Source organism: Bos indicus, chromosome 25 (genome assembly GCF_029378745.1).
Source record: "Bos indicus isolate NIAB-ARS_2022 breed Sahiwal x Tharparkar chromosome 25, NIAB-ARS_B.indTharparkar_mat_pri_1.0, whole genome shotgun sequence".
Lineage (NCBI taxonomy): Eukaryota > Metazoa > Chordata > Mammalia > Artiodactyla > Bovidae > Bos > Bos indicus.
Window position 1 is genome coordinate 23,878,492 of NC_091784.1, and position 26,029 is coordinate 23,904,520.

A 26,029-nucleotide genomic window follows, 5' to 3' on the forward strand; every position below is an offset into this window, starting at 1 on the left:
GAGCAGTTATCACTCTCGAGAACCTTGGGTGGGTGCTATTGCAGTCGGCTGCTTATAAGGTCTAGACGGGTGATATTCTTTGTCTGGAATCCACCTCATATTCAGTTGAGCTGGCTCGAAATTCACCCTGCAGTTCTTCTCAGTTTCTAAGAGTATAGTTGGAAAAACATCCTCAACAAGTGGCAAAATCTCTACATTGACTCTGTGACCTATGGAGTTGGAGCTGCTACGGGAAGTAGGGCTAAGTGGAAGCCACTGGAACTCTTTAAGTCAAACAGTGAGGCAAAAGCAGCACTGTGTCTGGGGGAATCACGTTGACTGGTTCCACCAGGAGAAGCTGAGTGAGTGCCCCACCGAGCATACACCCAGTGTGCGCCTCTACTAATCTCATCTAGTAGGCTAACCTACTCTGGAATTAGAGCCAAGCATCTTCTACGACAGTGGCAGTGATGGCTGTCAGAGGACTGCTGCAGGGGAATAGCTGTGGGCTCACACGAGACCCCTGCCAGCTGCGGGGCAGAACAGTGGACCGGAAAAGAGACTGAGATTCTCCATAGCTGTGAGAATCAGCTTTTATTACCTTTGAGTAAGTTCTCTTTTTCCTTAATGAAGACAGCCTTCAAATTATAGCAAAAACCAATGCGAGTCACTTATTTAGACATTTATTTCACATACAAGTTTTCAAGAAGACATCTAAGTGAACATTCACACAAAACAATGAGTGGACATACATTTATACTAGGAATGCATTCAGAGGTAAGGGCTTAGCATTGCACTTGGGGTGTCCCCGGCTCCCTCAGAGTTGAGGCTTGTCTGTCATGGGGCACCAGGGTCCCCAAATTGGCTTTCTTCACTGCAGCTACCTGCCACTGTCTGTCGCCTGCTGTTGAACATGAGTGATTTGTCCCTTCTCCTCACTGAGCATGCTCCTGGACTGCTCACAGCAACCTCTTGCTGAAGTATGGGATGGGCTCATGGGATGGATTTAGTATGGCCTGAACGCTGCCTGCGGTGGTGAGCCAGGGTGGCGGCCTGGTCTTATAACTTCTCTCTTCTGATGCCCCACAGCCTCATAGGAGCTGGAGTGGTCTTGGCAATCATGCTCAACTTCTCTTCAGATAAGGAACTCAGGCCCAGAGAGAGACTGGTTTGTCCAACAACACTCAGAAAGTGGTAGTGACAAGAATGAAACCTGTCTTACAGCTTCTGGTCTAATGCTCATTCTAGGTGGCAGGCTGCCCTGAGCTGTTTTAAGCATACTGTGAAGTTTTCCTCTTAAAAAAAAAAAAATGTTTCCTTCCAGATGAATAAAGTAGGTTGTATGTGTAATAAAAATGCCAGTAAGAATTAGGGTGTTTGTGGGAGTAACACAGTAAGCGCGGGCAGGGATACAGCCAGGCTCCAAAGGGTCTTGGTTAAGAAGTCAGAGAATAAAATGACTACTTATGTACACTTTAAAAAAATAGGATATGGGGTACAAAGATATAAGACAGGATTAAGTAAATACATGTTTAAGTGGTTGGCTGAGGTGACTTAAAAGTTCTGTTTTTTGTAAGTTTCTTTGTTCCAGCAGCCAGAACAAAGAAAGAATAGTAGTAAGTTGCTAAAAAAAAAAAAAAAAAAAAAGTCACAGTGTTTGTAAGGTAACATTGTTTTTGCTTTAGGATCAGAGCTTTCCCTGCTACTGAAACTTAGGGGAAAAACTTGTATGGATTGTCATGAAGGCAATGTTATGTGATATGAGACACAGTAATCAGAGTGTGACTTCACTTTTGACTTTCATGTCCACCTGAAAAAAGACAAAATACAAACAGCCTTGGTCTAAGATGGTGGGCAGGACTGTCTCCTTCTATAGAAGCAAAGTTCATTCAGTTAATTTAATACAAGTCCAAATGCCCACTTACAACTGAGAATAGGTAAGGGGACCCAAATTCCACCTCGGCATGATCCCAGACATGACAGACAGAATTGGATTATTCCACCTGGAGAAGGAATGGTTCCTGAGCCTTTCTGGCCACTGGGGAAATTTAAGAGACGGAGGTAGAGAATATGATTTTAGGCATTGAGAAAAACTCTTCTGCAAGAGAAGGTGGCTCTTTCATTAATGAACAAATAATGTTCCATAACGGACATGAATGTAACTGGCATTATCTTTTGCTGCAATAGTTCGTTCACCATGTTGCACGTTTCTTGAGCACAGACACCAAGCCTTTTTTCATTTCTATATCCCTCACTGTGCCTAGGAACATAGCCTTACACATAACCGTGCTTAATTAATACTTATAGTAAATCATATACTTTCCTGAATCATGCTTTGATATAATGATCAACCCTGGGTACCTATTACTAAGTGGTGACTCTATTAATGTGCATCTTCTCTAGAGCAGTGATTCCAGAACATCTACACAATACAAGCACACACCCACGGGCACCACACACACCTCTCTGTGCTGGGCACACTAGTGACGTGAAACTTCACTTAACTATTAGGGATTTATAATTTGGACAACGCAGCGGAAATCAACCTAGTGAGATGTGAACAATCGTAACGCTCCTAACGAATGTCAGAAAGAAACATTTATCAACGTTTACCTGAGTCACCTGCCTTCCAACAGGCCACAGCCTATTCTGACACCATAGGTTGGATTTCCTTCCTTCCTGCCTATATCCTCCTTGGTACCTTCTTGGATAAGTTTCAGAAAATTCAAACATACTCAGATGTCTTCTAATAAGACAGCATCTGACAAAGGAAAGAAGAAAAGTGAAAAAATGATCTACACACAGCCTTGACTCTGGTTATTTTTCCACTAAACTTGTGACTTCTCCTTTCCCAAAGCAAAGTCCCCTGAGGTCATGGTCATCTTAAGGGTATAAATGCCACTGGTCGCATCCCGAAGTAACAGCTTTGGATGACAAATCCCAGGTGTTTATCTGCAACATCCGTAAGTGAACTATCTCCCCATCTGAACCCTTCCTTCAGTAGTTATTGGGTCAGTGCTGGGGGGTGTCAAGGAGACTTTTCAGACCAACAGGTTAAGTGTGGAAAACAGAAAGTGTTCTGGGCTGGAAGTGTCAGAAAGTATTTCCACCTTCACTCAGTGAGCTGTAGAGTTGTACAAATTACTCGGCTCTACAGAGAGGTTTATGACCACATGAACAAGAGCTGGACTCAAAAAAAGACAACGGTATACTTAACAAACTGCCCTGGGGTGCTGGTCTGGACCAAGGTGACTACCTGATCTAAAGCAGGGTTAAGGAGTCCAACTGGTCTTTGAAATAGTGAATGTTTCAGGTCTCTAACTCACTTCTTCCCTGGCTCCTCAGAGTTTTAAAAAACTATCTAAAATTATATAACATTATATCTAAATGTGGGGTTGGGAGGCAGAAAATTTGCCACCTATCAGTCATATTCTAGATAAAAACCAGAGCAGTTGCACATTCAGAACTGGAAAGTGTCTGAATTCCACTTTAATGAGACACACCAGGAGCATGCATGCTACTCAGTCTGAGGAAGGCATGGTAGTTCAGAAGAGTCAGACAAGGGCACCCAGAACTATGAAGAGGTAAGTATAGGACTTACAAGAAATAGTAAAGGGAATTGCATTACTCCTGGGCTGGAGAGGCAACAGCCAAGGGCATGTCAGTCTTCAGGTACAGAGAGGGTTAGTCTACAAAGGACAATGGATGATCAGTTGTGCCCTGTCTCTATGGAGGGCAGGGCATTGTTTCAGTGACAATACAGAAACACTACCCGAGCTCTTTAGATCAACTTCTTGACACAAAAAAGGTACACTGCAACAGACTCCTGAAGGGAACGAAAAAATCTTCAATCTCCTTTTGTGAATACCTTCAAACCCAAGACAGATCCAATGTGGTTCTTATCAGGCTCCCGAAATTTCTACCCAAACAGGAAACTGTGATTGAGTTGCATCCGGGATCACACATGGCAGATAATGAAAACGACTTTGAACATTTTTCATCTCCTTGGCAACAACTCTCCCCTGCGCTGAAGGATTCTGGATGTTGCTGGGTTTAGTGATCCCATGGCAGTGGCCTCGACATACTGAAGAGAATTTCCCTCTGCATTCAGACCCTGTATCTTCTTTACTTTATTAAAGGGAAAAGGTTGAGACACATAGGAGAGGAACAGACTAATCAAGTAAGAGGCAGAGGTGAGAACAGGATCCTAGCCTTTAGCTTATTTATATTCTCAAGCTTATCTTGGCAATGACTCTTTCTAGCTAAGAAAAGACTGCTTCCGAGAGTGAGATCAGGGTAAAATGGCTAAGGGGACGTTTAGGAAGAGAAGAGCTCATCATCATAAAGTCTGCCTGAAGTCATCAGTCTTGCCCTTGAGGGGGTTCTCCGGGGAGCAGAATGCTGGCGGGGGCGGCAGCAGCTTTTCTCTTAAGTGAGCCTCCCGATGTTTGGTGAGCACAGAACTCTTGCTGAAACGTCTGCCACACTGGCTGCACCCGTAGGGCTTCTCCCCGCTGTGCACTCGCCGGTGCTCACGAAATCGCGTGCAGTTATTGAAACTTTTCTCACAGTCCACACACTTGTAGGGATTCTCGCCGGTGTGGACTCTCCGGTGGGCGCTGAAGTGCGAACTGTTGGTGAAGCTCCTCCCGCAGTCTCCGCACTGGTAGGGCTTCTCTCCAGTGTGGGTTCTCTGGTGTATAATGAGACTTGAGCTCTGGCTGAAGCATTTCCCACACTCTCCACATCTGTAGGGTTTCTCTCCTGTGTGAATTCTCTGGTGGGCACCAAAGTTGGAGGAGTCGTTAAAGCTTTTCCCGCAGTCGAGACATTTGAAAGGTTTTTCTCCCGTGTGGATTCTTTGGTGTCGGACTAGACTCCTGCTTCTACCGAAGCACTTCCCACAGACACTACACTTAGAAGGGTTTTCCTTCTGGTGGGTCATGCGGCACATGAGACGCGCACTCCTTCCAAAGCTTTCTCCGTATCTGAGGAGCCGGAAGGGCCTCTTCCCCACAAGAGGCCTCTGATGCACTACGGCTTTCCCCAAATCTCGAGGCTGAGGCATCAGTTTTCCCTGTCGGATTCCGTGAAGGTTTTCCCACTGTCTTCCTGAGACACAATCTCTTTTACAATATTTACCTGGATCAACATTCTGGGAAACGACCCTTTTAGACTTTTCTATGAATGCCCTATGCTGCTCCATGTCCTTACAGATCACCTGTGTTGCATCTTCCTTGATACTACTTTCAATTTCAAAATCTGAAAAAAAGAAGACAATAAAAATTTCAGACCAGTTCTGGGTTAATATAAATAATACAGCTGACAGTCCCGGTACCTTAAGGCCTCTGTGTGCTTCACTGACCTCAGGCAAGGGGGACTCTTTTCTGATTCACTGGGCCTTACTTTCTTTCAGTCCCATGGACAGCCATCAGTGAATCCACTGACTTACGTGAGAAGCCCTAATCACGTCATCTTTGGAAGTGTTCTGATTGGGTCCATCTGGGCCTTGGAGGAAGTTACAGCCTAGCAGTTGGCTTACACAGAGCCTGGTAATTTGGTGACAGGTCTGGAGCTCATCTTAAAATACAAGGTTCACCAGAGATGGTACAGAAGGACTTTGTTTCCAAAGTTATCAACTCAGCAGTTCCAGAATCAACAATTTCATCTTGCTTACTACAAATTCTCATAAAAATACCACCAAAGAGCATGTGTGTGAACTCTCTTTTCAAACGTTTGTTTTGAATCAGCATAGAGTATAGGAAGGAAAATAATGACAGGTAAGGCTAAAAAGACAAGCTCAGATTAAGGATGGCTGTGGAAGCTTAACACAAGTCTAATGAGGAAAACTGGTTTGGGGACTTTTACAATAGTTTAGGCAAGAGACAGAGAAATGTTAAACTAGTGGTTATGGCAACTAAAGAGGCGGCAGATGCAAATTCCCCAACAGTTGAGAAAATATGTCATCTGCCTGGATGTAAACAAAAGAGAAGGCATCAAAAAACATCCCTAGCTTTCCAGGTCGGATGTGCTATGGGAGGGCACCAGGAAGAGCCACGGTGTGGGAAGGAAGGTGTTGATATTCCTTTTAAAACTTTTAAGGCTGGGCTGCTGGTGAGATGCCTGTGAGGGCATCCAGTGGTTGGTGGGACACCCGCAGGTGGAGCTCAAAACCAGAATAAAGTCTTTCTGTGTCTGCCTTTTTCTTGTGCATATCACACATAACAGAAATTTCTGCTCTGAGCTTACCAACATGTCTCCTTGACCTGAGTTTTTCTCACATATAATTCCAAGTTCTTCCCAACAGTATTTCTAGGAGATATAAAACATTATCTGCCCCCGACACACAAAAACCAAGGCTGAGATCCCAAAGACTAAATCACGAAAATGTAAGCTCTGCCCTTGAACAGAAGCACCATGAGTACAGGGACTCTTGTTTTATTCACTGCTACTTTACTCTTCTCCTCAAATGGCACAGGACACACAAATACTGTTTAATGAACATACATGCACATGTGATGTGCCAGCTCTCCTACTTTGTCAGTAATCCCACTGACTCCTCCTTTACCCCAGAGCCCCAGTGATCCTTACCGCTTGGGCTTTGCAGTAAACATGGAGGTCCCTGGAATTCTGGTTCTTGCATGATTTCCTCCTCACTCATTCTCTCACTGCCAGAGTCTTCAACAAGCACCTCCTGGGAGTCCTCCTCAGGTTCCCAGACTGTAGGTTCCTGGGGTTCAATTTCCATGTCCTCTCTTTCTTGAACTGAGGGTGACGGGGCTTCTTCTGGGGAGCTGGTGGGAGCAGCAGATGCCCGAGAGTTAATCAGAGCATCCATCTCCTTGTAGAATGCGCAGGACTCTAGCACGTGACCATTTTTCACTTTGCGGTAGCTCTTCTGAAGGCTTTTGAACTTGGTCCGGCATTGTTCGGGAGTTCGGAGGAAGCCACACTCTCGCAACTGCTCAGCCACGGCCCCATACAACTTGCTCTTCCGATGACAGGCTTGCAGTGCTTCGTAAAACCGAGTCTCATGGAGTATGTCAAGGAAAGTCTTGGTTTCCTCGTAGCCCCAGTGCACACCTGCCATTCAAGGATAAAGTTCAAAGATACAAGGTGTCTGCAGCCATTCAAGGGTAAAGTTCAAAGATATAAGTTGTCTGTAGCCTTCATACATTACAAAATCTAAGAAGTACAGGAAAACAAATCCCATTCCCTGGAACAATGACATGTCTTGGAATAAGGTTTGCAAGAAAGGAGAGGATCTGTATAAAAATTCTATAATATTATATTGAAAGACATAAAAGAATTAGAAAGAATGGAGAGATACTATACTTCTGGGTAGGAAGACTCAAACTGTACAGATATCAATTCTTGAATCTATTTAGTAAAAAAACCCAAAAGGATTTTAAAGTTGATATACTGATCTCAAAGTTTATCTGGCAGAATAAAAATGCAGCCCTTAAATCTGCCGTTGCTATGGTTATTAAGGACTCAGCTGCCTGCCTTTTAAAAATTTTTAGGAATAATGGACTAAGACACCCAACAGCATGAGAGTTGCTATCACCTCTTTAACCCATCTTCTTTGAAGAGCAGAACTATATCCAGAGTAGTTTTTGATGTTACTGAGTCCTCTACTTCAAGAGATGAAATGATCTATAAGACAAGCAGATGTCCTGCTTTTATAGCAGAATTAAAGTTTTAAGAGTATATTTGAATATAGTTAAACATGCTTTTGGGGTGTTGTAATCTGTAGTAGGAAAGTCTTTTCTATCCTCTGCCTCACTGGTTCCCTTCAGTCTCACTGGATTCCCAAATTTGAAACTGTCTGAGCCTCATGTTTATGGATCTCCAGAATGGTGATTACCTGTACATGTGTAATACATTTTCCCATCTTTTTCCTGAGATTTGTTTCTTTTGAATACGTACAATAATGGTTATAGTCTCAGCTCTTCTAGTCTGGTTTATTTTTCCATTCTATCTAAGAAACTATCATTTTTTTCATAAGGTGGTACTAATAACTGTGACATCAGGCAATGTTCTATTGCATTTTAGCATCTGCAGAATGCCTTCATCCATATTATTTCATTTAACACTAACAACTATGCTTATAATTTAAGCCGTATTTTAAAGACAGAAAATTGAGTTCTAAGTAGTTATATGGTAAGTCAACTGTCATACAATGATTGTCAACTGGTGGTTTAGTTCTGCATTTCCCAGTCCCCAAATTTCAACATCATTCTTTTGCATAATATCTTTTTCTATCCTTTTAATTTTAATGTCTCTGTGTTTTTATATTAAAGATGTATCTCTTGTAAATACAGGTTTTTAAAAATATATCTGAAAAACCTGTCCTTTAAATTTATAATTAATGACATGTGGATACACATCTACCATCCTGTTTTTATTCTTTCCATTTGTTGCATCTACTTCGTATTCCTTTTTCTCTTTCTTCTTTCAGAATTTCATTTTTTTCAATTCTTTTTTTGTTGGTGACACATTCTTTTACTGGCTGTCCTTGATAATGGGTCCCTGACTTTTATAATCTAACACAACTGACTGCACTATAACAATTCTCAGATAATGTTAGATCCTTAGTACCCCTGGACTCCATTTATTTTCCTTCCACAGACTCCAAATACTCAAAATCCATGCTGTGCTCTAACCTGAAAAAAAATCCTTCATGGCTGTTACTCAGACTGCACTGGGGGCAGCAACGAATACCTAGGAGCACTTTCAGTTATGTGGCCAATCACAGTGATGAGTGGCAAGGTGTGTGTGTCAGAACTCCCTGCGTTTGGTCACTTCTGGGGGTCTTATCCTTTTTCCACAAGACCACATCATCCATTCTCATACCAGAATAAAAGTGCCATTCTTACCACTCAGGTTTTGAAATATGACAGGGGCACCATGAAGCTCAGGCTTCCGGATAAACTCAATGCCCATTTCATCACCATCAGACTCCTCTGCAGCTTCTTCCTCCTCCACCAAATTGATCTGTTCTTTAGCACTGATGCCAATTCTCTTCAGTCTGGGGAGAGACAGAATCTCCCTTGGCTTATCCATGGATGAAGCATGAGCAGAAGGATTCAACAAAGCGTCCATATCCTCAAAGAAGGCACAGGGTTCTAGCACGTGGCCGTTTCTCACTTTTCGGTAACTCTTCTGCAGACTTTTGAACTTGGTCCGACACTGTTCTGGTGTTCGGAGGAAGCCACATTCTCGCAACCATTCAGCCACAGCACCATATACCTGGCTGTTTCGGGGACAAGCCTGAAGTGTTTCATAAAAGCGAGACTCTTTGAGAATTGCAAGAAAAGTCTTAGTTTCCTCATAACTCCAATGCACGCCTGCTATTTTTTCATCTTCCAGACCCCACTGCTGCTGTTCTCTCCATGTTTTCCCTGCATTCCTTGCAGGGATCTGAATAGCATGAACTGACTTTTCCTTGATGTAGTTACTTTGCAGGACAGTCCTCTTATTAGAGGACTGCAGACCTATGGTCCATGGCTCCTTTCTTGGCTCCAGCCGGGCTATCTTGTTAGCTGCAGACACTGTGCTTCCTACAGTGAGACAAACACATTTCAGGCTAGAGAGATCATGACTGCATGCCCCAAGGTCCTGCTTAGCATGCTCTCCTGGACCACTTGTTCACAGCTATCCTTTAAAGATCTTGTCCAGTTGGTCTTTTTTCTAAAGTCTTCCTCAACCATGACAGTGCACACTAGATTCTTGCATGAGTTATTCTGCACAATCACCTACTAACTTACACTACCATTTCACATCTCATGCATGTACCACTTCCTTCCCCAGCTAGTTCTTAAAGGAAAATCTTTAGGGGTAAGAAACACTTATTACCTTTGACTGTCTCTTAAGTATCTAACATTGTTAGATTCACAGCATGCTCCTATGAACTGGTGTTTGTTACTTATAAAGTGTGCTTACAGCTGTTCCCTGTATCTCCTCACTCCCTCACTCAACACACACACACACACACACACACACACACACACACACTGGGGCTGTGGGAGGTGAGAAGTCATGAAGTTTTGGAAACACTCTAACAAAATTAATGGGAAAGAGATGCAATAATAGGAAAGCAACTTGAATTTTTTACCTTATAGTACTGTGGAGATCAAAATGTCTTAAATTTGAATCCTAGCTCCAAAACTTAACTTTACTTTTTGACAAGGGGAAGTTTCTTAATCTCTCTGAGCCTCAGTTTCCTAGGGAATAATATCATCTATCCAAAGGTCTGTGTGTGCATGCTCAGTTGCATCTGACTCTTTGTGACCCCGTTGACTGTAGCCCGCTAGGCTCCTTTGTCCATGGGATTTCCCAGGCAAGAATACTGTAATAGGTTGTCAATTCCTCCTCCAGGGCATCTTTCTGACCCAGGACTGAACCCATGTCTCCTGTGGCATTGGCAGGCAGATTCTTTACCACTGAGCCACCTGGGAATCCCAACAAGGTGCTAGGAATATTAAATAAGTGATCATCTATAACTTGTCTAATGTCTAATAGGTATGTAATAACATTTAGTTTTCCTCTACAGAAAACACACACAAGAGCTTCATGGAATTTTCCTAGAGAGTGAAGTGAAAGTCACTCATTCGTGTCCAACTTTTTGTGACCCCATGGACTATACAATCCATGGAATTCTCCAGGCCAGTATACAGAGTGGGTAGCCTTTCCCTTCTCCAGCGGATCTTCCCAACCGAGGGATCGAACCCAGGTCTCCCGCATTGCAGGCAGATTCTTTACCAGCTGAAGCACAAGGGAAGCCCAAGAATACTGGAGTGGATAGCCTAGCCCTTCTCCAGGGGATCTTCCTGAACCAGGAACAAACCAGGGTCTCCTGCATTGTAGGCAGATTCTTTGCCAACTGAGCTATCAAGGAAGCCCCTCCTAGAGAAGCAGCATTAAATCAAATCCTTGCTGAAAGAACTCTGGGGCTGAGGATCTGTTCTTCATTTTCATATGAGAGAAGGGCATGGACAATGGAAGTTCAAACATCTACAAGGACTAGGCAGTCTGGAGTGAGAGCCCTGGCCGTTCAGCACAAGTTCCTCCACTTTGCTCTGGTCACCTGCTGCAGTGTGAGAATGTGCCTGATGGTAGGTTTTTTAAGAGATGCTGGAAATCCAGATTTATGAACAAATTTTAAGTTACAACTCTGGGCAAGGCCCAAATAAATTTTCAGGCTAGATTTATGAGCCTTTAGTTTACAGTCTAAGATAAAACACTGTGCCAGGTGTCCCTGAGCCTTTCCATATATAATTATTACACATGGAATCACTGGGCTACAGCTGAAGGTGCAGAGTATGGTCTCTAACCCACTCACGGCAGCTTTCACCAAGGCCTCTAATCCATCATTTTACTAGGTCTGCATGCTGTGCGATCCAAGGCAACACTAGGAAACACCTATCGTGTGGGCAACTTGCCACGTGGGTACCTTTCACTGGTCTCTGTAACTACTCAGTAGCAATGACTACTGAGATAACCACACCAGTCTTTGAAGGATGAATGGTCAGCAATGAGGCACGGATGCCCTAAGTGAAAGTTAAAATCAAGGGTCCTGTGTTTTGGGAAGAGTGCTTTGTTACTGGTGTGTCATTGGTATCATCTTAAATTGGCAATTTTTTCCAAGTGCTTTAATTGCTTTCTGATCACAAACAACTGTTGGCTTATCTTCATTCATTCAGTTTGACATGGCCCATTCTGTAATCTCTATACTTTAGTGTCTACATGTATTGTCAAACAGAAATTTCTGTGATGAAGTTCTATAACTATGCTGTCCAGTACAGTCACTGAATAACTTAAATATGGCTACCGCCACTGAGAAACTGAATTTTAAACTTCATTTGATTTTAATTTGTTTTATAAATTTAAATAGCCACAGGTAGCTAGTGGCTACTCTATTAAACAGCACAGGTCTGTAGTATCTATAGTGTGTATTGTACACATTTTAGGCCTTTAATTCTATTCATAAGTAATCTTTGACTTGCAGCTTACATATGAATGAAGCATATTTATCCCTGCCGTTAAAGCAGATGATACAGTTCTTCAAAAGTCTGCTTGTAAAATTACACTTAACAAGTGGTTATGTGTGCTTGTAAAAATGTGTGCTATTTAAATAATTCACAAGGGTATTATATTTAAATCACTTTTTTTCTTCCATTTATAAGATTTCCATTCATTCAATGAATATTTGCTGGGCACCACCCATAGACAGGCTCTGTGCACAATGTTGGGGTTACTGTATGTTAAACAAAAACAAATCCTAAAAATACCTTGTGATTTGATAGAGTTTTTAGTCTAGTGGATGTAGGTGAGTTTTATATTTAAATAACATGACAATCATCTATAAACCTCTCTAATGTTTTAATCACTAAATTATAAGAATATGCATAAATCTATAATATAAATTGGAAGAAAGGAATGAGTGAGGTAAGAGAACATGGTATGCTAGAGCACAGAAATGACTAGAAAACCCATGGTCCTTAAAATAACATTTTTATAACTATTTTACTGTCAGTAGAAGTGAATACACTAGAAATCCTCACATCTTTTATTTGAAAAGGGATAGAATCCTTACCCAGGGAGACCATGTTCCCAACACTCTCCTTTCTAATATCCCAGTAGAGGTCTTTGTGAGCAGGAATCGGATGCACACTCTTTTTGTAGGAAAAACCTCTTGCCGTGTGGACATCTTTCACTGGTCCCTGTAACACACTAAGAGTAATGACTACCAAGATAACCACACAGGTGCTGAAGGATGAATGATCATGGATGAAGGATAGGAAAGCCCTAGATAAAAACTGAAATCAAAGAACCAAGTATACATTATGTGCCAAATGAAGCGAAGGTACTATAAAGAATCATAAGAGAAAGGATCCAGCAAGGAGTCTGATTACTCAGAAGGCTGCGTGCAGTCTTTTCTGGAAAAGGAGTAATGGGGGAAAAGTCTCTTGGAGTGGGTACAGAGGTTTGAAGAAATCATTGTTACTGAATATCCTAGGAAGTTAGGCCAGAGAGAACTGTTACAATTTACCTGGGACCCGACAGGAACTCCAGTGGCTGTTACTTCCTGATCTATGGTGTTCCATTCATTAGCAGGAGAAGGAACCCAGGGAGAAGGCCGAGCTGTAAGAAGAAAAGAAACTATTAGTGCTGTGGGCTCTGGCCCTTTTACTCATCTGCTTCTCCTTTTATGGATGGGCATGTATAAAAAAACCAACAAAATCGGTCATTTTCTCAATGAGTTCAGAACAATGCTCCAAACCATGAGCAGGGCTCACAAATGCAGATGCTTTTAGAAAGTAAGCAGGTAAAGTACATCATGAAAGGGGGGAGGTGAGGACTGTGGGGAACTGGAGAGCACAGGTCCAGTGTTCGGTTCTGGGTGATGCCTCCCTGTTAAAGACTATGGCCCTGCCATAGCCAGAGCTTCTAATGTTTTTCAAGATAAGTCAGAAAGCTGGATTTTTATGTACAATCTCAAGTCTTAAACCTTGAGAACTACAGACAAACAAAACCTCCATCCCCAAACTCTTTGAGAAACAAGTTTGACTTGGCACATGAGTTACCAGTTTGCAATCTCTAGCATAAATTCATCCCCTCTGAGTACATATTATCCTTATAAAGTTAACAAATATAGACACACAGTACTGAATATTACAGGCAAACGTGCCCCCAGAAAGGTGGAAGGAAAATAAATAAACTTATATAGTATAAGACAATCTGTAGTCTAACTTCTGCCCTAGCACTATCTAGGAAAACTTCAAAAATAAATGTTACTGTGGCCAAGAACTCAGAAGCTTGCTTTACTACTTTCTACGAAACCAAATGGAACCAATTCCTTGGAAACATATTATTTCCTTTGGCACACCTGGTTGAAATCCTATGTCATCTTTTAGAAGGCATTCACCTTTCTGAGATACTTATCCCTCAAATTTCCTGTCCTCCATACCTCCAGTAAGAACCTCCACAGACAAACTTTCCCACTTTAGGAACTCCTTATCATCCTGGAATAGCAAAACCCAGAAATACCATACATTTACCAGGTAAAGTAACTGACAGCATCTAATCCTTGTGAACACGGGAACTTTGATGTTGATGAACAAACACTGAAGAATCCAGAAACCATTAATATTTGCAAAGCATTTTATCATAACATGAATTTCAGGACAGATAAGGAGGTGGTGCCCGTAGCAGTGAATCTTGCCTCTTGATGAGGGATTGTGTAAATCAGATAGACTTGAAAGTTTAAAAATAACTATGCCATTGCGGGAGAAAGGAAACTAACATTTATTGAGCACTATTATGCATTGACTTTTTTTTTTCTTTTTTTTATGACGCTTCTTTTAATCTATGCTAAAATCTTACTATCTTCCTTTTAGAGATGACAGAATGGAAAGTTCAAGAAGTTTAGCAACTTGACCAAGGTCACACAGATAAAGAATGGCTGAATTAGGTTTTGACCCAGATTTTCTGCTTCTAAAGCCTAATCTCTTAATCTCTATGCATTAATACAGAGGTTAATTAATATTACTTGCTCAGATCACAAAGAAAGAAGGGCAGAGAAAGGATATAAACCCATGCTTTTTTATACTGTGCTCTAGGTCCAGTGGTCTTTCCACTCTTAAGCCTGATACTACGCTGCAGGGGGTGGGGAGGATGGGTCTTCATTTCCTTGTATCTGACTTGATTTATTTATGTCCAGGGCACACATGAACATCAGTGGTCCCTTCTCTGCGAAGTCTTATCCCTCTCACATGTCACTTCTGTGATACCTTATTGTGAGTCACTTTTGAAAATAAATCTCATTACCTCTTCCAATCTTTCAAGGTGTTTATAGCCAGCTAAGAAACCATATACATGCAGGACTAAAACCCACAAGCTGATTGCAGAATGCAGACTCTTAAATAACATTAGGAGACCTTAAGGCCAGTCTGGACAATTTAAACTTTCTCAAATTTCATCTTAAGATCCCTTTTACTTGGACTTCCCTGGTGACTCAGTCGGTAAAGAATCTGCCTAAAATGTGGGAGACCTGGGTTCGATCCCTGGCCTGGAAAGATTCCCCGGAGGAGGGCATGGCAACCCACTCCAGTATTCTTGCCGAGAGAATCGCCATGGACAGAGGAGCCTCGTGGGCTACAGTCTATGGGGTCGCAAAGAGTCGTCACCCATATTCCCAACTCTTGAAACTAATGAAGTCCTTCTCCCCAAATATTCAATTTATTTTCAAGTATGTATCGAGAGGGCCCTACAGTGAACAAGTCAGAATGTTAGGGCTACAAAACAAATCTGCCACGGTCTCTGCATAGGGCATGCACTACGTTCTTCTTACCATTTTTGGGTAAGGGTCGAAGCTCTCTCTTTTGGTTCGGCTGCTCCTGGCGTCCTGAGTGGAGGCTTTCAGCTTCCTCTTGAGACATCACTCTGGGTTGGGGCTCCACTGGCTGTGGCTGAAAGTCTGCCACCTCCCAGGCTGCTCCAAGGGGGGCTTGCTTCTCCGAATGCACAGGACTGCTAACCTGGGTAATAAAGTCAATGCCATAATGGAAAAAGGGAGGAAAAGAGGGCCAGATCAGGGCCAAATTCCCCCATGAAAGATATCAAAGAAGGATAGAAGATGTGAAAAGGAGTGAAAATTTCATTCCATTCCCAATGGGACCTCTGAGGACATCGGGTCCATTGTGCTATCCAAAAAGTCTAGGCAGAAGGGAACCGGAGAGGGGGAATATACAGAGAGGGAAAGTCTGTTAAGAGTAAAATACAGAGCCTCCTTGTTATCAGAATACTGAGTATTCTGATACTATTAGGTTCACAGAGAAGTGAAAGTTCTCAGAACACTAATTCACTAGTGAAATGAAAACTTAGAAAATTAATCTTGACATTGAGTGTCTATTTCTGACCAGCACAGCAACTTGCTAATAGACAGGTCTTTACATAAATGCAAATCCCTTGGCAGGTGAAAGTGCAAATCTTGCAGGATTTCATGAGGTTAGGGAAAGGGCTGTTGAAAAACAATTAGACGAGCATGCAAAGTCACTGACAATAAGGATCAGAGATTAAAATGGAGAAGGGTGACAAGGATGATGACACTGACGGCACTTCAGAAGACTGGACTGGAATATTAAAGGATTACAGGAAGCCCTGGGATAACTGATGAAGTCCTTTCTTTTTTAAAAAAATTTTTTATTTTGAGAGAGATCAAAACAGCCCTCTTTAGGAGCAAGCTGCAGAAGTCAAATCCTATGAAGCATAATGTATTGTTCTCTCAAAATTTTGGGGAAACATTATGCAAAGATTTAAAACAAATACTCAGATGCATAATCTTTAGTGTCATTTGCAAGATAATAGTTCAACCAAAGCTTTCTTCCTATTTGATATGAAATTCTGATCCCTTTTAGGTAGATCTCCTTTAAAGGTCTTTCATTACTATTTATCCTTCTGTAATTTGCATTTTCTGCAATGCATCTCTTGTCCACTTTCCTTTCCACCCTCTCCTTGCTAAACATAAAAATTTGGAAAAGCCTCTCTCACCTGCTGTCTTAGTCCTCCAGTCTCTTTCTCCAAATGTATAACCAGGGCCACCGCCTCCTCTCCACTTTCCGGACACTGTTTCTGTGCCCACAGCTGAATCTTCTCCGGTAAAATGGTGAGGAACTGCTCAATCACCAGCAGCTCCAGGATCTGTTCCTTGGAACGCATTTCTGGCTTCAGCCACCGGCAGCAAAGTTCCCAGAGTTTACTGAAAGCTTCATGGGGTCCAGTCACATCCTCATAACAGAATTGTCTGAAGCATCTGCGAAAGGTCTCGGACTCAGAGCTATCCGATCCTTCCAGAGTGGGCTCTGATATCCACTCGGGCTCCTTTTCCACCTTCATTATGAGGCATCCTTCAACCTCCAGGGGCGCGTCGGTCTGAGGGTCCAGGGATGCAGCCATGCTCTAACCCGGTCAACCTCACGTCTGATTCGAAGGAGACTCAAAGAAGTCAAACCTCCGAGAGCCGCCTAATGGTTTTGGAAGTATGGGAAAGAAGGGAGGTGAAAACAGCAGTGTCAGCAGGAACAGGGTACCCTAAGCTGATTGCTCAAATCTATCCTAGGCCCTTGAAAAGGTGAACTTGTACTTTAAGGTCCAAAAACTCGGCCTCTTCTCGCCACAATATATGTCCCCGCGATGTAGTTTTTCAAGATTCATCTTTTAGTGCAATGTCTGAAACAGCGAGGCTAGAGGACCAGAAAATCTAGGGGACCGAGGACAGGAGGGCGGGGGCCGTCAGTGGGGCTGGGAGGGGGTGTGTCAGGGGCCCGGGGAGGCGAGGCCCCGAGTGGGTGGGGCCGGGTGTGCAAGCCCCTCCCGGCTCCGGGTTCAAGGCTCGGGACACGGCGGCGCGTCCAGGCCGCTGCGGGCGGCTGGTAGGGGCCGGCGTTATCCGAGGCCAGCGTTTGGCTTTTCTGGCTCAAGGTGGCCTGGGCCGTCCTCAGGAAACTTCCGCACGCTGAGGAAAGCCGCGAAGCGGCCCTGCCCCTTAAGGGAGAGGAGCTGCGGGGACCAAACGACGCTTCGCAGTGTAGAGGGTACAGATTCCTCGCTGGCGGCTCATCCGCTCTGTTCCCGGACTGCGCGGGGGGCTCTGGGAGCCGCGGCCACGCATGCGCCGCTCGCGCCCGTGCGCCGTGGGGTTCAGGGGAGGCTCCCTCGCTAGCGAGGTGCTGGGGGGAGGGGGCTGCGCAGTGGACTCTCGCGAGAGCGCGCAGCGCAGTGACTCGCTGCTGAGACACTTTAGGAATGAGAAGGGGCGCGGCGGAGCTTACGCGCTGCGTCCGCGGGGCGGAGGGACACAGCACAGGCACTTTGCTGGGGGCGGTGGAACTGCACAAGAAAGGGGAGTGGGCGTCCTCGCTCAGCCGGGGAATCTGGGAGGCGGGGAGACTATGAGGTGGAGGAGCGCTACTGAGGAGGCGGTGGAGCGCTACTGAGGAGGCGGTGCAAGGTTCTTTCTGTCGCGCGTGTGAGAACTCGTTTGCCTGGCGGAGGGTTCCGTGACCCGTTGGCGCTGTCGCGTGCTGGCGGGACTCCTGCGTGAGGCGATCGGACGGCGGGACTGCAGCCCTCGCGGAGGGACATGGCGCCGCACTGGCCCATCCCCTGTGGGAGCTGCTGTGAATATCTGCATCTGTAAATGTCCCATCAGTTGCCTGAAGTGCAGCGTGAGGGTCTACTCTTCGCCTGGGAGATTCTTACTGTCTCGGGCACCCAGCAAGTCTGCGCGGGGTGAGGGGGGTGCAAAAATTTTCGGAGGGGGTGTCATCTCTGTCTCAGTCCCTCCAACGGGCTGCGGCTTCCTCCTGGTGGTGCCGGGAGGAGTTGTCCAGTCACCCAACTTATATGTGAAACCCCCGAACAGTGCCCACCCATCCATCCCTCTCTCCATCCTTTTACTGATTAGGTGCCAGGCAGTTTTAGGCATTTGGCATACCTCAGCGTGCAAAGCAAAAAAAAAAAAAAAAAAAAAATTCCCTGTGCTGGGGGTGGGGACTTGGGTAGATAGCCTTTTAGAAAATACAATTAGTGGCTTTTCTTTCTCAGAGAAAGTCTTAGTTAAATTTTGACATGCAGATTCTAACAGCCAAGAGACATTAGGTGAGACTGCTGCTGCTAAGTCACTTCAGTCGTGTCCGACTCTGTGCGACCCCATAGACGGCAGGCCACCAGGCTCCCCCGTCCCTGGGACTCTCTAGGCAAGAACACTGGAGTGGGTTGCCATTTCCTTCAATGCATGAAAGTGAAAAGTGAAAGTGAAATCGTTCAGTCGTGTCCGACCCCCAGAGACCCCATGGACTGCAGCCTTCCAGGCTCCTCCGTCCACGGGACTCTCCAGGCAAGAGTACTGGAGTGGGGTGCCACTGCCTTCTCCAAGGTGAGACTCTACTGGGCATCTAGTATATACCAGAAGTTGTCTTTACACAGCTGGCTACAAAGTTTACTTTGCTTCATTTCTTTTGTCTCTTTAAAATAATTTTTATTGAGCCTCTTTTTTTTTTTTTCCTTTTCCAGACATAGTGATAGATGGTGAGAAAACAGCATCCCCTGCTGCTGTTGAGAGAGGCAGACATTACACAATGTATAGTTGTAACTGCGGCTGCCAACGAGAGGAACATGGTGCTGAGAGTCTGTGTATTAGAGGAAATGGCCTAGTCAGGAGGTCTGGGAAAGTTTCTTGAAGAGGTGAAGCTAGAGATGAGAAACAAAGGAGGAGTAAGACCTGACTAGGCAAAGTTTAGTTCTCATGGAAATCCTACAAGGCAGGTAAGATTACCTCTGTTTTAGAGTTAAGGACATTGACTCCTCAGTGAGGTGATATAACTGCCCCAGGTTATTTCAGACTTAAGTGGCCACCCACAATTCTGAGTCAGCTAAGAAATTAGGTCTTTTATAAGCTCCTTGAGCCATCTGGTGTTTTTAGGAGAAGCAAGTGTCACAAGCAGCTCAGGTACATTAGGGAGCAGTGGAGAGTTATAGCTCAAAGTTTCAAGTCTGCAGTGGACAGTTATAGCTCAGCTTCCTTAAAGGTACTCTTGGAGCAGAGGGTATTAAGGCTTGCCCTGCATTATCTGTTAGGAGCAGGGTTATACATTCTTCAGGAATCACTTTTTATTTTTTTGTGTGTGGTCTTTCAGTGACACATGCATACACACCTATATGTATGTGTTTAATGGAAAACTTCAAAAATATAGAAGTGTGTATGTATGTTCATTGCTCAGTCATGTCTGACTCTCTGATCCCATGGACTATAGCTCACCAGGCTCCTCTGTCCATGGAATTCTCCAGGCAAGAATACTGGGGTAGATTGCCATTTCCTTCTCCAGGGGATCTTCCCGACCCAGAGCTCAAACCCAGGTCTCCTGCATTACAGGCAGATTCTTCACTGTCTGAGCCACCAGGAAAGCCCATATAAAAGAATAGAGAGAATTAACTCTCATGTTTTCATGCTCTGCCTTTAACAGTTAGTGATTCATGGTCAGTCTTGTCTTTCCTATACCTCTGTCCACTCCCCTAATCCTGGATTATGTTGAAGCAAGTCCCAGATACCATGTCATCTGTAAGTGTCAGGATGTACTGCTAAAAGACAGGAACTTCCACCGTAAACATAACTTCAATATCATCATAAATGCTTCCCAACAGTATCAAAAATTCTGTAGTGTCATCTTTTAAAGATGTCTTATTTGTTTGAAAGGTGGTTTGGAAAGGAAAAAAGGGTCATAGATGCTGGACAGGTAAAAAGAACAAATGTTATTCATATTTTCTAGTTAGGTATTTACATTTACTTCAGTATGAAAATGTTGGCACCTTGGGAACAGAAGATCAAATTGTTGAAAAAGTAGTGAATCAATCTGGGTCAGTAAATGAAGCAGATCATGCTACTCAGAACCATCTTGGCAGAGTGGTTGTTTTCTTAATACCCAAACCCTAATGTCATGCTCTTCCCATGATCCCCAGAGGAACATTCATACCAGTCTCTCCTTGTTAGTACATCTGCTATCACAGCTGTTATTTTACAAGTAGCCCTGGAGTGACCTTTTGCACCATTTTCCTCTGTCCATGGTGCTGATCTGCCAGCCTTTAGCCAGCAACTAGAGCAGCTATAACTTGCTTTTGGCCAATGAGATTTAATGTAGGGTTACCATAAAAGTGAACATTAATTGTATATTAAGTATATATTAATACATTATAGTTCCAAGAAATTCTATCAGTACTTATGCTTCGTTAAAAAAATCCAAGGTGAAAGTGAAAAGTAAAAAAGTTGAGTATGTTTGTATTGGTGTGTCTATTTCAGACATAGTATAAATATTTTCAAATATGATTTCTTAACCAAATTATAACTAATTGAAATAAATTTCCATTTCACAGATTAAGAAGTGCCTCTCCCACTGGTTCGCTAATGATGGTCAGATAGTTGACAGAATAATAACCAATTAAATATTCCAGCTCTTTTCACACATTGAGTAATACAATAATGAAAAACTCTCAATTATTTCTTGATATGCATATGTAATAGTCAACGGTTTTTCTCTGCATCGCTATGAGGTGCTATGCTAGGCACTGGTGGGATAAGCAGAGACGTAAGACATAACTTTTTTATTTGGAGTATTAACAGTAAAATGGGGAAAATTAGTCATGGAATTGTCATATAAACCTGCCTGGGAAATCCCACGGACAGAGGAGCCTGACAGGCACAGAGTCAAATGTGACTTAGTGACTAAACAACAAGAATAAATGTAGTGGAGGGATGCATGAAGGCCTGTGACAGTACAGAGTATAGCCTCTCTGGCTACCAGGAGAACCTTCATAGAGGGAAGCTGAGGGATGTTTAGTATTTCAAAGATTGGCAAAACCATGAGCATGAGTGGTATTTTCATGTAATGGTGTGAAGTTGAGTGTGCCTTCCTTTGACCTTAGCTCAGGGGAAAGAAGTGATGAAAGATGAAGTTGTGCACATAGGTGTAGAGAGCATTTGAACTTTATGAGGAAGGCAGTGGAAAGTATGCCTGTTCTGTAGGAAGGTGAGGGCATCTCTCTGTCTTTGGGAGAAAGTCTGCTTCTGTATAGACTCCTGGGCCAGATCCACTGTGGAAACAGTATTCGAGAGAGTACTCAGCATAGAGGGAATTGAGTAAGATGATTTCTAGGGTCTGTTAATGTTTCTATATAATGTTTCATGCACCCATCCTTTAAACACCATCCTATTGTTCAGTTGCTAAATTGTGTCCAACTCTTTGTGACCCCATTGACTGCAGCATGCCAGGCTTCCCTGTCCTTCGTTATCTTCCCAGAGTTTGCTCAAACTCATGTTCATTGAGTCAGTGATGCCATCCAACCATCTCATCCTCTGTCATCCCCTTCTCTTCCTGCCCTCTGTCTTTCCCAGCATCAGGGTCTTTTCTGATGAGTCAGCTCTTCACCTCAGGTGGCCAAAGTATCGGAGCTTCAGCCTCAGTATCAGTCCTTCCAATGAACACTCAGGGTTGATTTCCCTTAGGATTGACTGGTCTGATATTGAAGCTAATTATGTTCTAGGTAAAGTGTTGAATACCAAAGATACAGTGGTGAAAGACATACATGAGTCTTGCCCTTAAGAAGCTTTCATTCTAGGTGGAGACTGGAGAAGGAGGAAAATAACATACGAGGAAACATAAATAAATAGCGTAACATCAGATTGTTATCAGTGCTATGAAGAAAATAAATAAGATGATGGAATAGACTGTAACTAGACAGAGGTTACTTTAGAAAGGCTGATCAATGAGAGGTTTCTCTAAGGTTTGATATTTGTGAGCTGGAGTCTGAAGGATGAGATGGAACCACAGATATGCAGCTAGTGGAAGAGCATTTCTGGAAGGAGAAAAGGCAAGAGAATGAAAGACCTGGAGGTCGGAAAGCGTGGAGTGTTCACACCATCGAAAGGAGGGACTTCCCTGGCGGTCTAGTGGTTAAGACTGTGCTCTGCCAGTGCAGGCAGCATGAGTTCAATCTCTGGTTGGGGAACTGAGATCCCACATGCTGTGCAGCACAGCCAGAAGATTAAAAAAATAATACATTAAAAACATAAAAGCTGAAAGAAGACCAGTGTGGCTGGTGCATACTGAGCAAGGGGAGCAATGGGACCGGAGTGAGACGCAGTGTCAGGCAGGGGCCAGACCATGTTGCAGGAGTCTTGTAGGTCCTGGTAACTGATTCTAAAAATGGACATTTAAGGATTTTAAACTAGCAAGTGACAAGATCTGATGTACACTTTAACAAAATCACCCTGGCATCTTTTTAGCTCTTTTTTTCTTCTGTTCAGAATTTATGCTCCTTTGCTGTACTTTTTCTTGATTGTCATCAATGTTATGTATTTATTATTTAACAATATTTTTTCTTGGGTCATTTCTAGGAACTTGGGCTGAGAGCAGAGGTGGGCACGTGCATATGTTCTGACTGTGATATGTTCCTTTTCTGTGGATCAGTGTTGATTTTATTATCATGCTATGTTTGTGCTCATGGAGCACTGATGCCTCCTGAAATCCAGGGTCTAATCAGAGCTCACTGGCCAGTCTCCTTGGACATTTCTTCTGAACTGGGCTATTTGATTTGGATGCCCAATAAATGTAGCCTTTATTTATTGACTTAACAAATGATTTGTCAGTTATTTACAATTATGTACATACCGTAGTTGGTGATACAGAGAGATATAATATAAGGTCTCTAATAATGAATTCATGATCTACTTAGGAAAAAGAGCCATCCACATGAAGGATGCTAAATGACAATGCAGGAATTAAGCAACATGAAGTCTTTTTTTGAAAGCTATTTCAGTTGCAAGTGAAGAAATCTAGTTTATATCATGTTAAGTTAAAAAAAATGTTAACTAATGTGTTTTAGTGTTTGAAGCAGTAGGCCTTCAATAAATATTTGTTGAGTGAAGGGAATTTGTTTCATATAACTGAAATGTCCAGGGAAAGTTTAAGTTCAGGCACAGCTCTATCCAGATTATGCCCTCAGGTATAATCAGGTATCCGATTCCTCCCTTTATTCAGCTCTGCTTTCTTCTGACTTGGCTTTATTTTCATAAAGGTTCTTTCCATCCTATGGTAGCTGTTGGTCTTTTGGAAGAGAGTACCTGCTCTTTTATTTTTTTCCCAATCTAGCAAAAATCCTGGGGCTGACATTGATGAGGTTGGTTGACTTGGGTCATGTGCCATTCCTCAACCAATCATTGTGACCAGGGGGATGGAATACCTGATGGGTTAGACCTGGGCCACATGTCCAATTTCTGGAGCTGAGCTTTCTGAGCCACTTCTGGGTCGGTAAACATGTCCCTGTACATGGAAGACAAAGAGAGACCAAAAAGAGGCAGCCACTCCAAATGGGTAGGTGGTGGGTGTAACAGGCAAGGGAACTGACACATAAGGCTTGGCTTAGGGGCCACAAGATGACTAGATCTCTGCACCCAGCCCCAGAATCTTAATAGTTTATGTAGAGGCTTTAATAGGGTTCAGTCATGAATACTGTCCAGATGGTTTCAACAACATACTGCTCTCTCAAGGCTCTGTCCTTGAAACGGCCCGCACTTTGTGGCAGTGGGCAAAACATACATTCCAAGGACAAAGGAAGGGGGTGAGGAGCCTCTGGTTAGTGGGGTCCAGCTCATGGGTGAACTGGCGGACATGTTCTCTTGGTGACCTCCTCTGACACTCCACCTAGCCCCCACTTCCACAGTGGGCCCTGAGTGGTCAGCAAGGGGTGTTGCCAGCAGGGAGGTGGCTTGTTGGGTGGTTATCTGGTTGCACTAGAGGCAGAAGCCACAGCAGCTGTAGAGGCACATACAAGAGAAAACACACACCAAGATAATGACTCTCAACATAAGTAACAGTTTTTCCCATCAAGAAGCCCATGATCTGAGCCATTGGTTTATTAAACCCCCTAGGCTAGGGGCTGGATCACTCAGGGCAAGCGCTTGTGTCCTCGTGAGGTTTGTTAAAGATGCTGCGTTAGCTGACTCATCCGGTGTGAACACACATTTTGTTTGGGTCATGGCACAGGTGCCGCCTCGTAGTAACAACATGCAAGGCCATCCTATGTTGTAAGACGGATTTCCTCACTGGACATACTTCAGTGTCTAGTAAGGACAGCCTTTGCTAGCTGTCCTAGAAGAGTTTCTGGGTGAACTTAGTAAGGGCTTCTGTGTGTGCTGTGATGTCCTCCAGGCCAATGGAGGGGATAAAGATGGAGGCCAGATGGAGTGTTACCAGTGGAAAACAGGGTGTGCCCATCTGGTCTTGACCACAGGGAGTTTGGCAGCTTTTGTTACTGTGGGTGGATTCTCCCCTGGGCTCAGAAAAACCCAGGGTCACAGTGGCCCAACCACAGGTGGAAGCCATGGCCAAAGATCTGAGCCACACAGCCACTGGGTCACATTCCAGGTCATCTAGCAGATATGAGGTGTGACCAATTAGTGCCAAATCAGTCACTAGCCCTTAATGTGACAGAATGACCACACAGTTCAGTGATCATCCCACACCCATGGTATAATTGGTTTTTTTTTTCTATTTTATTTTTGGCTGCTCTGGGTTTTCATCGCTGCATGTGGGCTTTCTGTAGTTGAGGGGAGTAGGGGCTACTCTCTAGTTGTGATGCGTGGGCTTCTCATCGACGTGGCTTTTGTTACCGCAGAGCCACAGGCTCTAGGGTGCACAAGCTCAGTAGTTGTGGCACATGGGCTTAGTTGCCCCAAAGCATATGGAAGCTTCCTGGTCCAGAGATTGAACCCATGTCGCCTGCATTGGCAGATGGATTCTTACTACTAAACCACCAGAGAAGTCTTGGCCCTTTCTTTTTAGAGTGATTTTTCTGTTCCCAACATTGAATTGCCCATGTGCTCAGATGTCCGCCACCTGGCATGGACCCAAGTGAACCCACCCCAAATTTGAGTGCAAACCAAATTTGAGAACCACCCATGACTCCGGTGATATTTTTAGGACTCATCCTGTCAGCAGTTTGATGGCCTGGCTGTGTAGTTTGATTAACAGAAAAAGTGTGCTCTGTTCAGTGTTATTGATCGTAGGGGCCAGTGTTCTGAATCAGTGTTGGTGATATCAGATGAATGAAGAGTATTAGTCCTGGCTTGTCATTCCTTAAGGTACTGCTTTAGAGCCTTCCAGTCCCCTCCCTGGAGTGGTGATACCCACTATGGCAGTCCTGACGAGTTGAGATGGGTAGCTGCCCACATACCCAACAGGTGGATTGATTGGTTTGCCAGACATCAGGTGGGCCCACTGTAGAAGGGTATCTCCATCAGGTGCCCATCCCATGACTGGAAACCACAGGAGCAGCAGAAGACCAAGGTCAATAAGACAGAAACATAGTAGGAACTTATATGGAGAGGTCTTCCCCTTCTGTAAGAACTGCAACTATGGTCTGACCCTTGGATGTTAATGTGGCTGCAGCATTTAGAACTTGACCCAGTTGTGCTTGTTGGGAAGGTAGCACTGTC

General features: G+C 43.8%; 1 protein-coding gene and 1 long non-coding RNA gene across 3 annotated transcripts in view; one reads left to right on the forward strand and one right to left on the reverse strand.

Annotated features, from left to right (window-relative positions):
- Positions 1-646: 646 nt before the first annotated feature.
- ZKSCAN2 (zinc finger with KRAB and SCAN domains 2) lies at positions 647-17,372 on the reverse strand. Of its 2 annotated transcripts, XM_019988326.2 has the most exons (7): positions 16,534-17,372; positions 15,335-15,521; positions 13,034-13,125; positions 12,578-12,704; positions 8,859-9,542; positions 6,571-7,062; positions 647-5,241 (listed from the first exon to the last, which is right to left on the reverse strand). In XM_019988326.2, exons 1-7 carry the CDS (start codon positions 16,936-16,938, stop codon positions 4,319-4,321), a joined length of 2,910 nt encoding a protein of 969 aa, XP_019843885.1. In that variant the 5' UTR covers positions 16,939-17,372; the 3' UTR covers positions 647-4,318. The 2 variants fall into 2 exon arrangements, with proteins under 2 accessions (XP_019843885.1, XP_070635938.1); XM_070779837.1 differs by lacking the exon at positions 8,859-9,542.
- A 105-nt stretch (positions 17,373-17,477) lies between these two features.
- The window catches only part of LOC139179721 (uncharacterized), a 60,384-nt gene continuing 51,832 nt past the window's right edge, over positions 17,478-26,029 (forward strand). Inside the window, exon 1 of the long non-coding RNA XR_011564052.1 lies at positions 17,478-17,576. This is a non-coding gene — a long non-coding RNA (uncharacterized lncRNA). The remainder of the gene's footprint in view (positions 17,577-26,029) is intronic.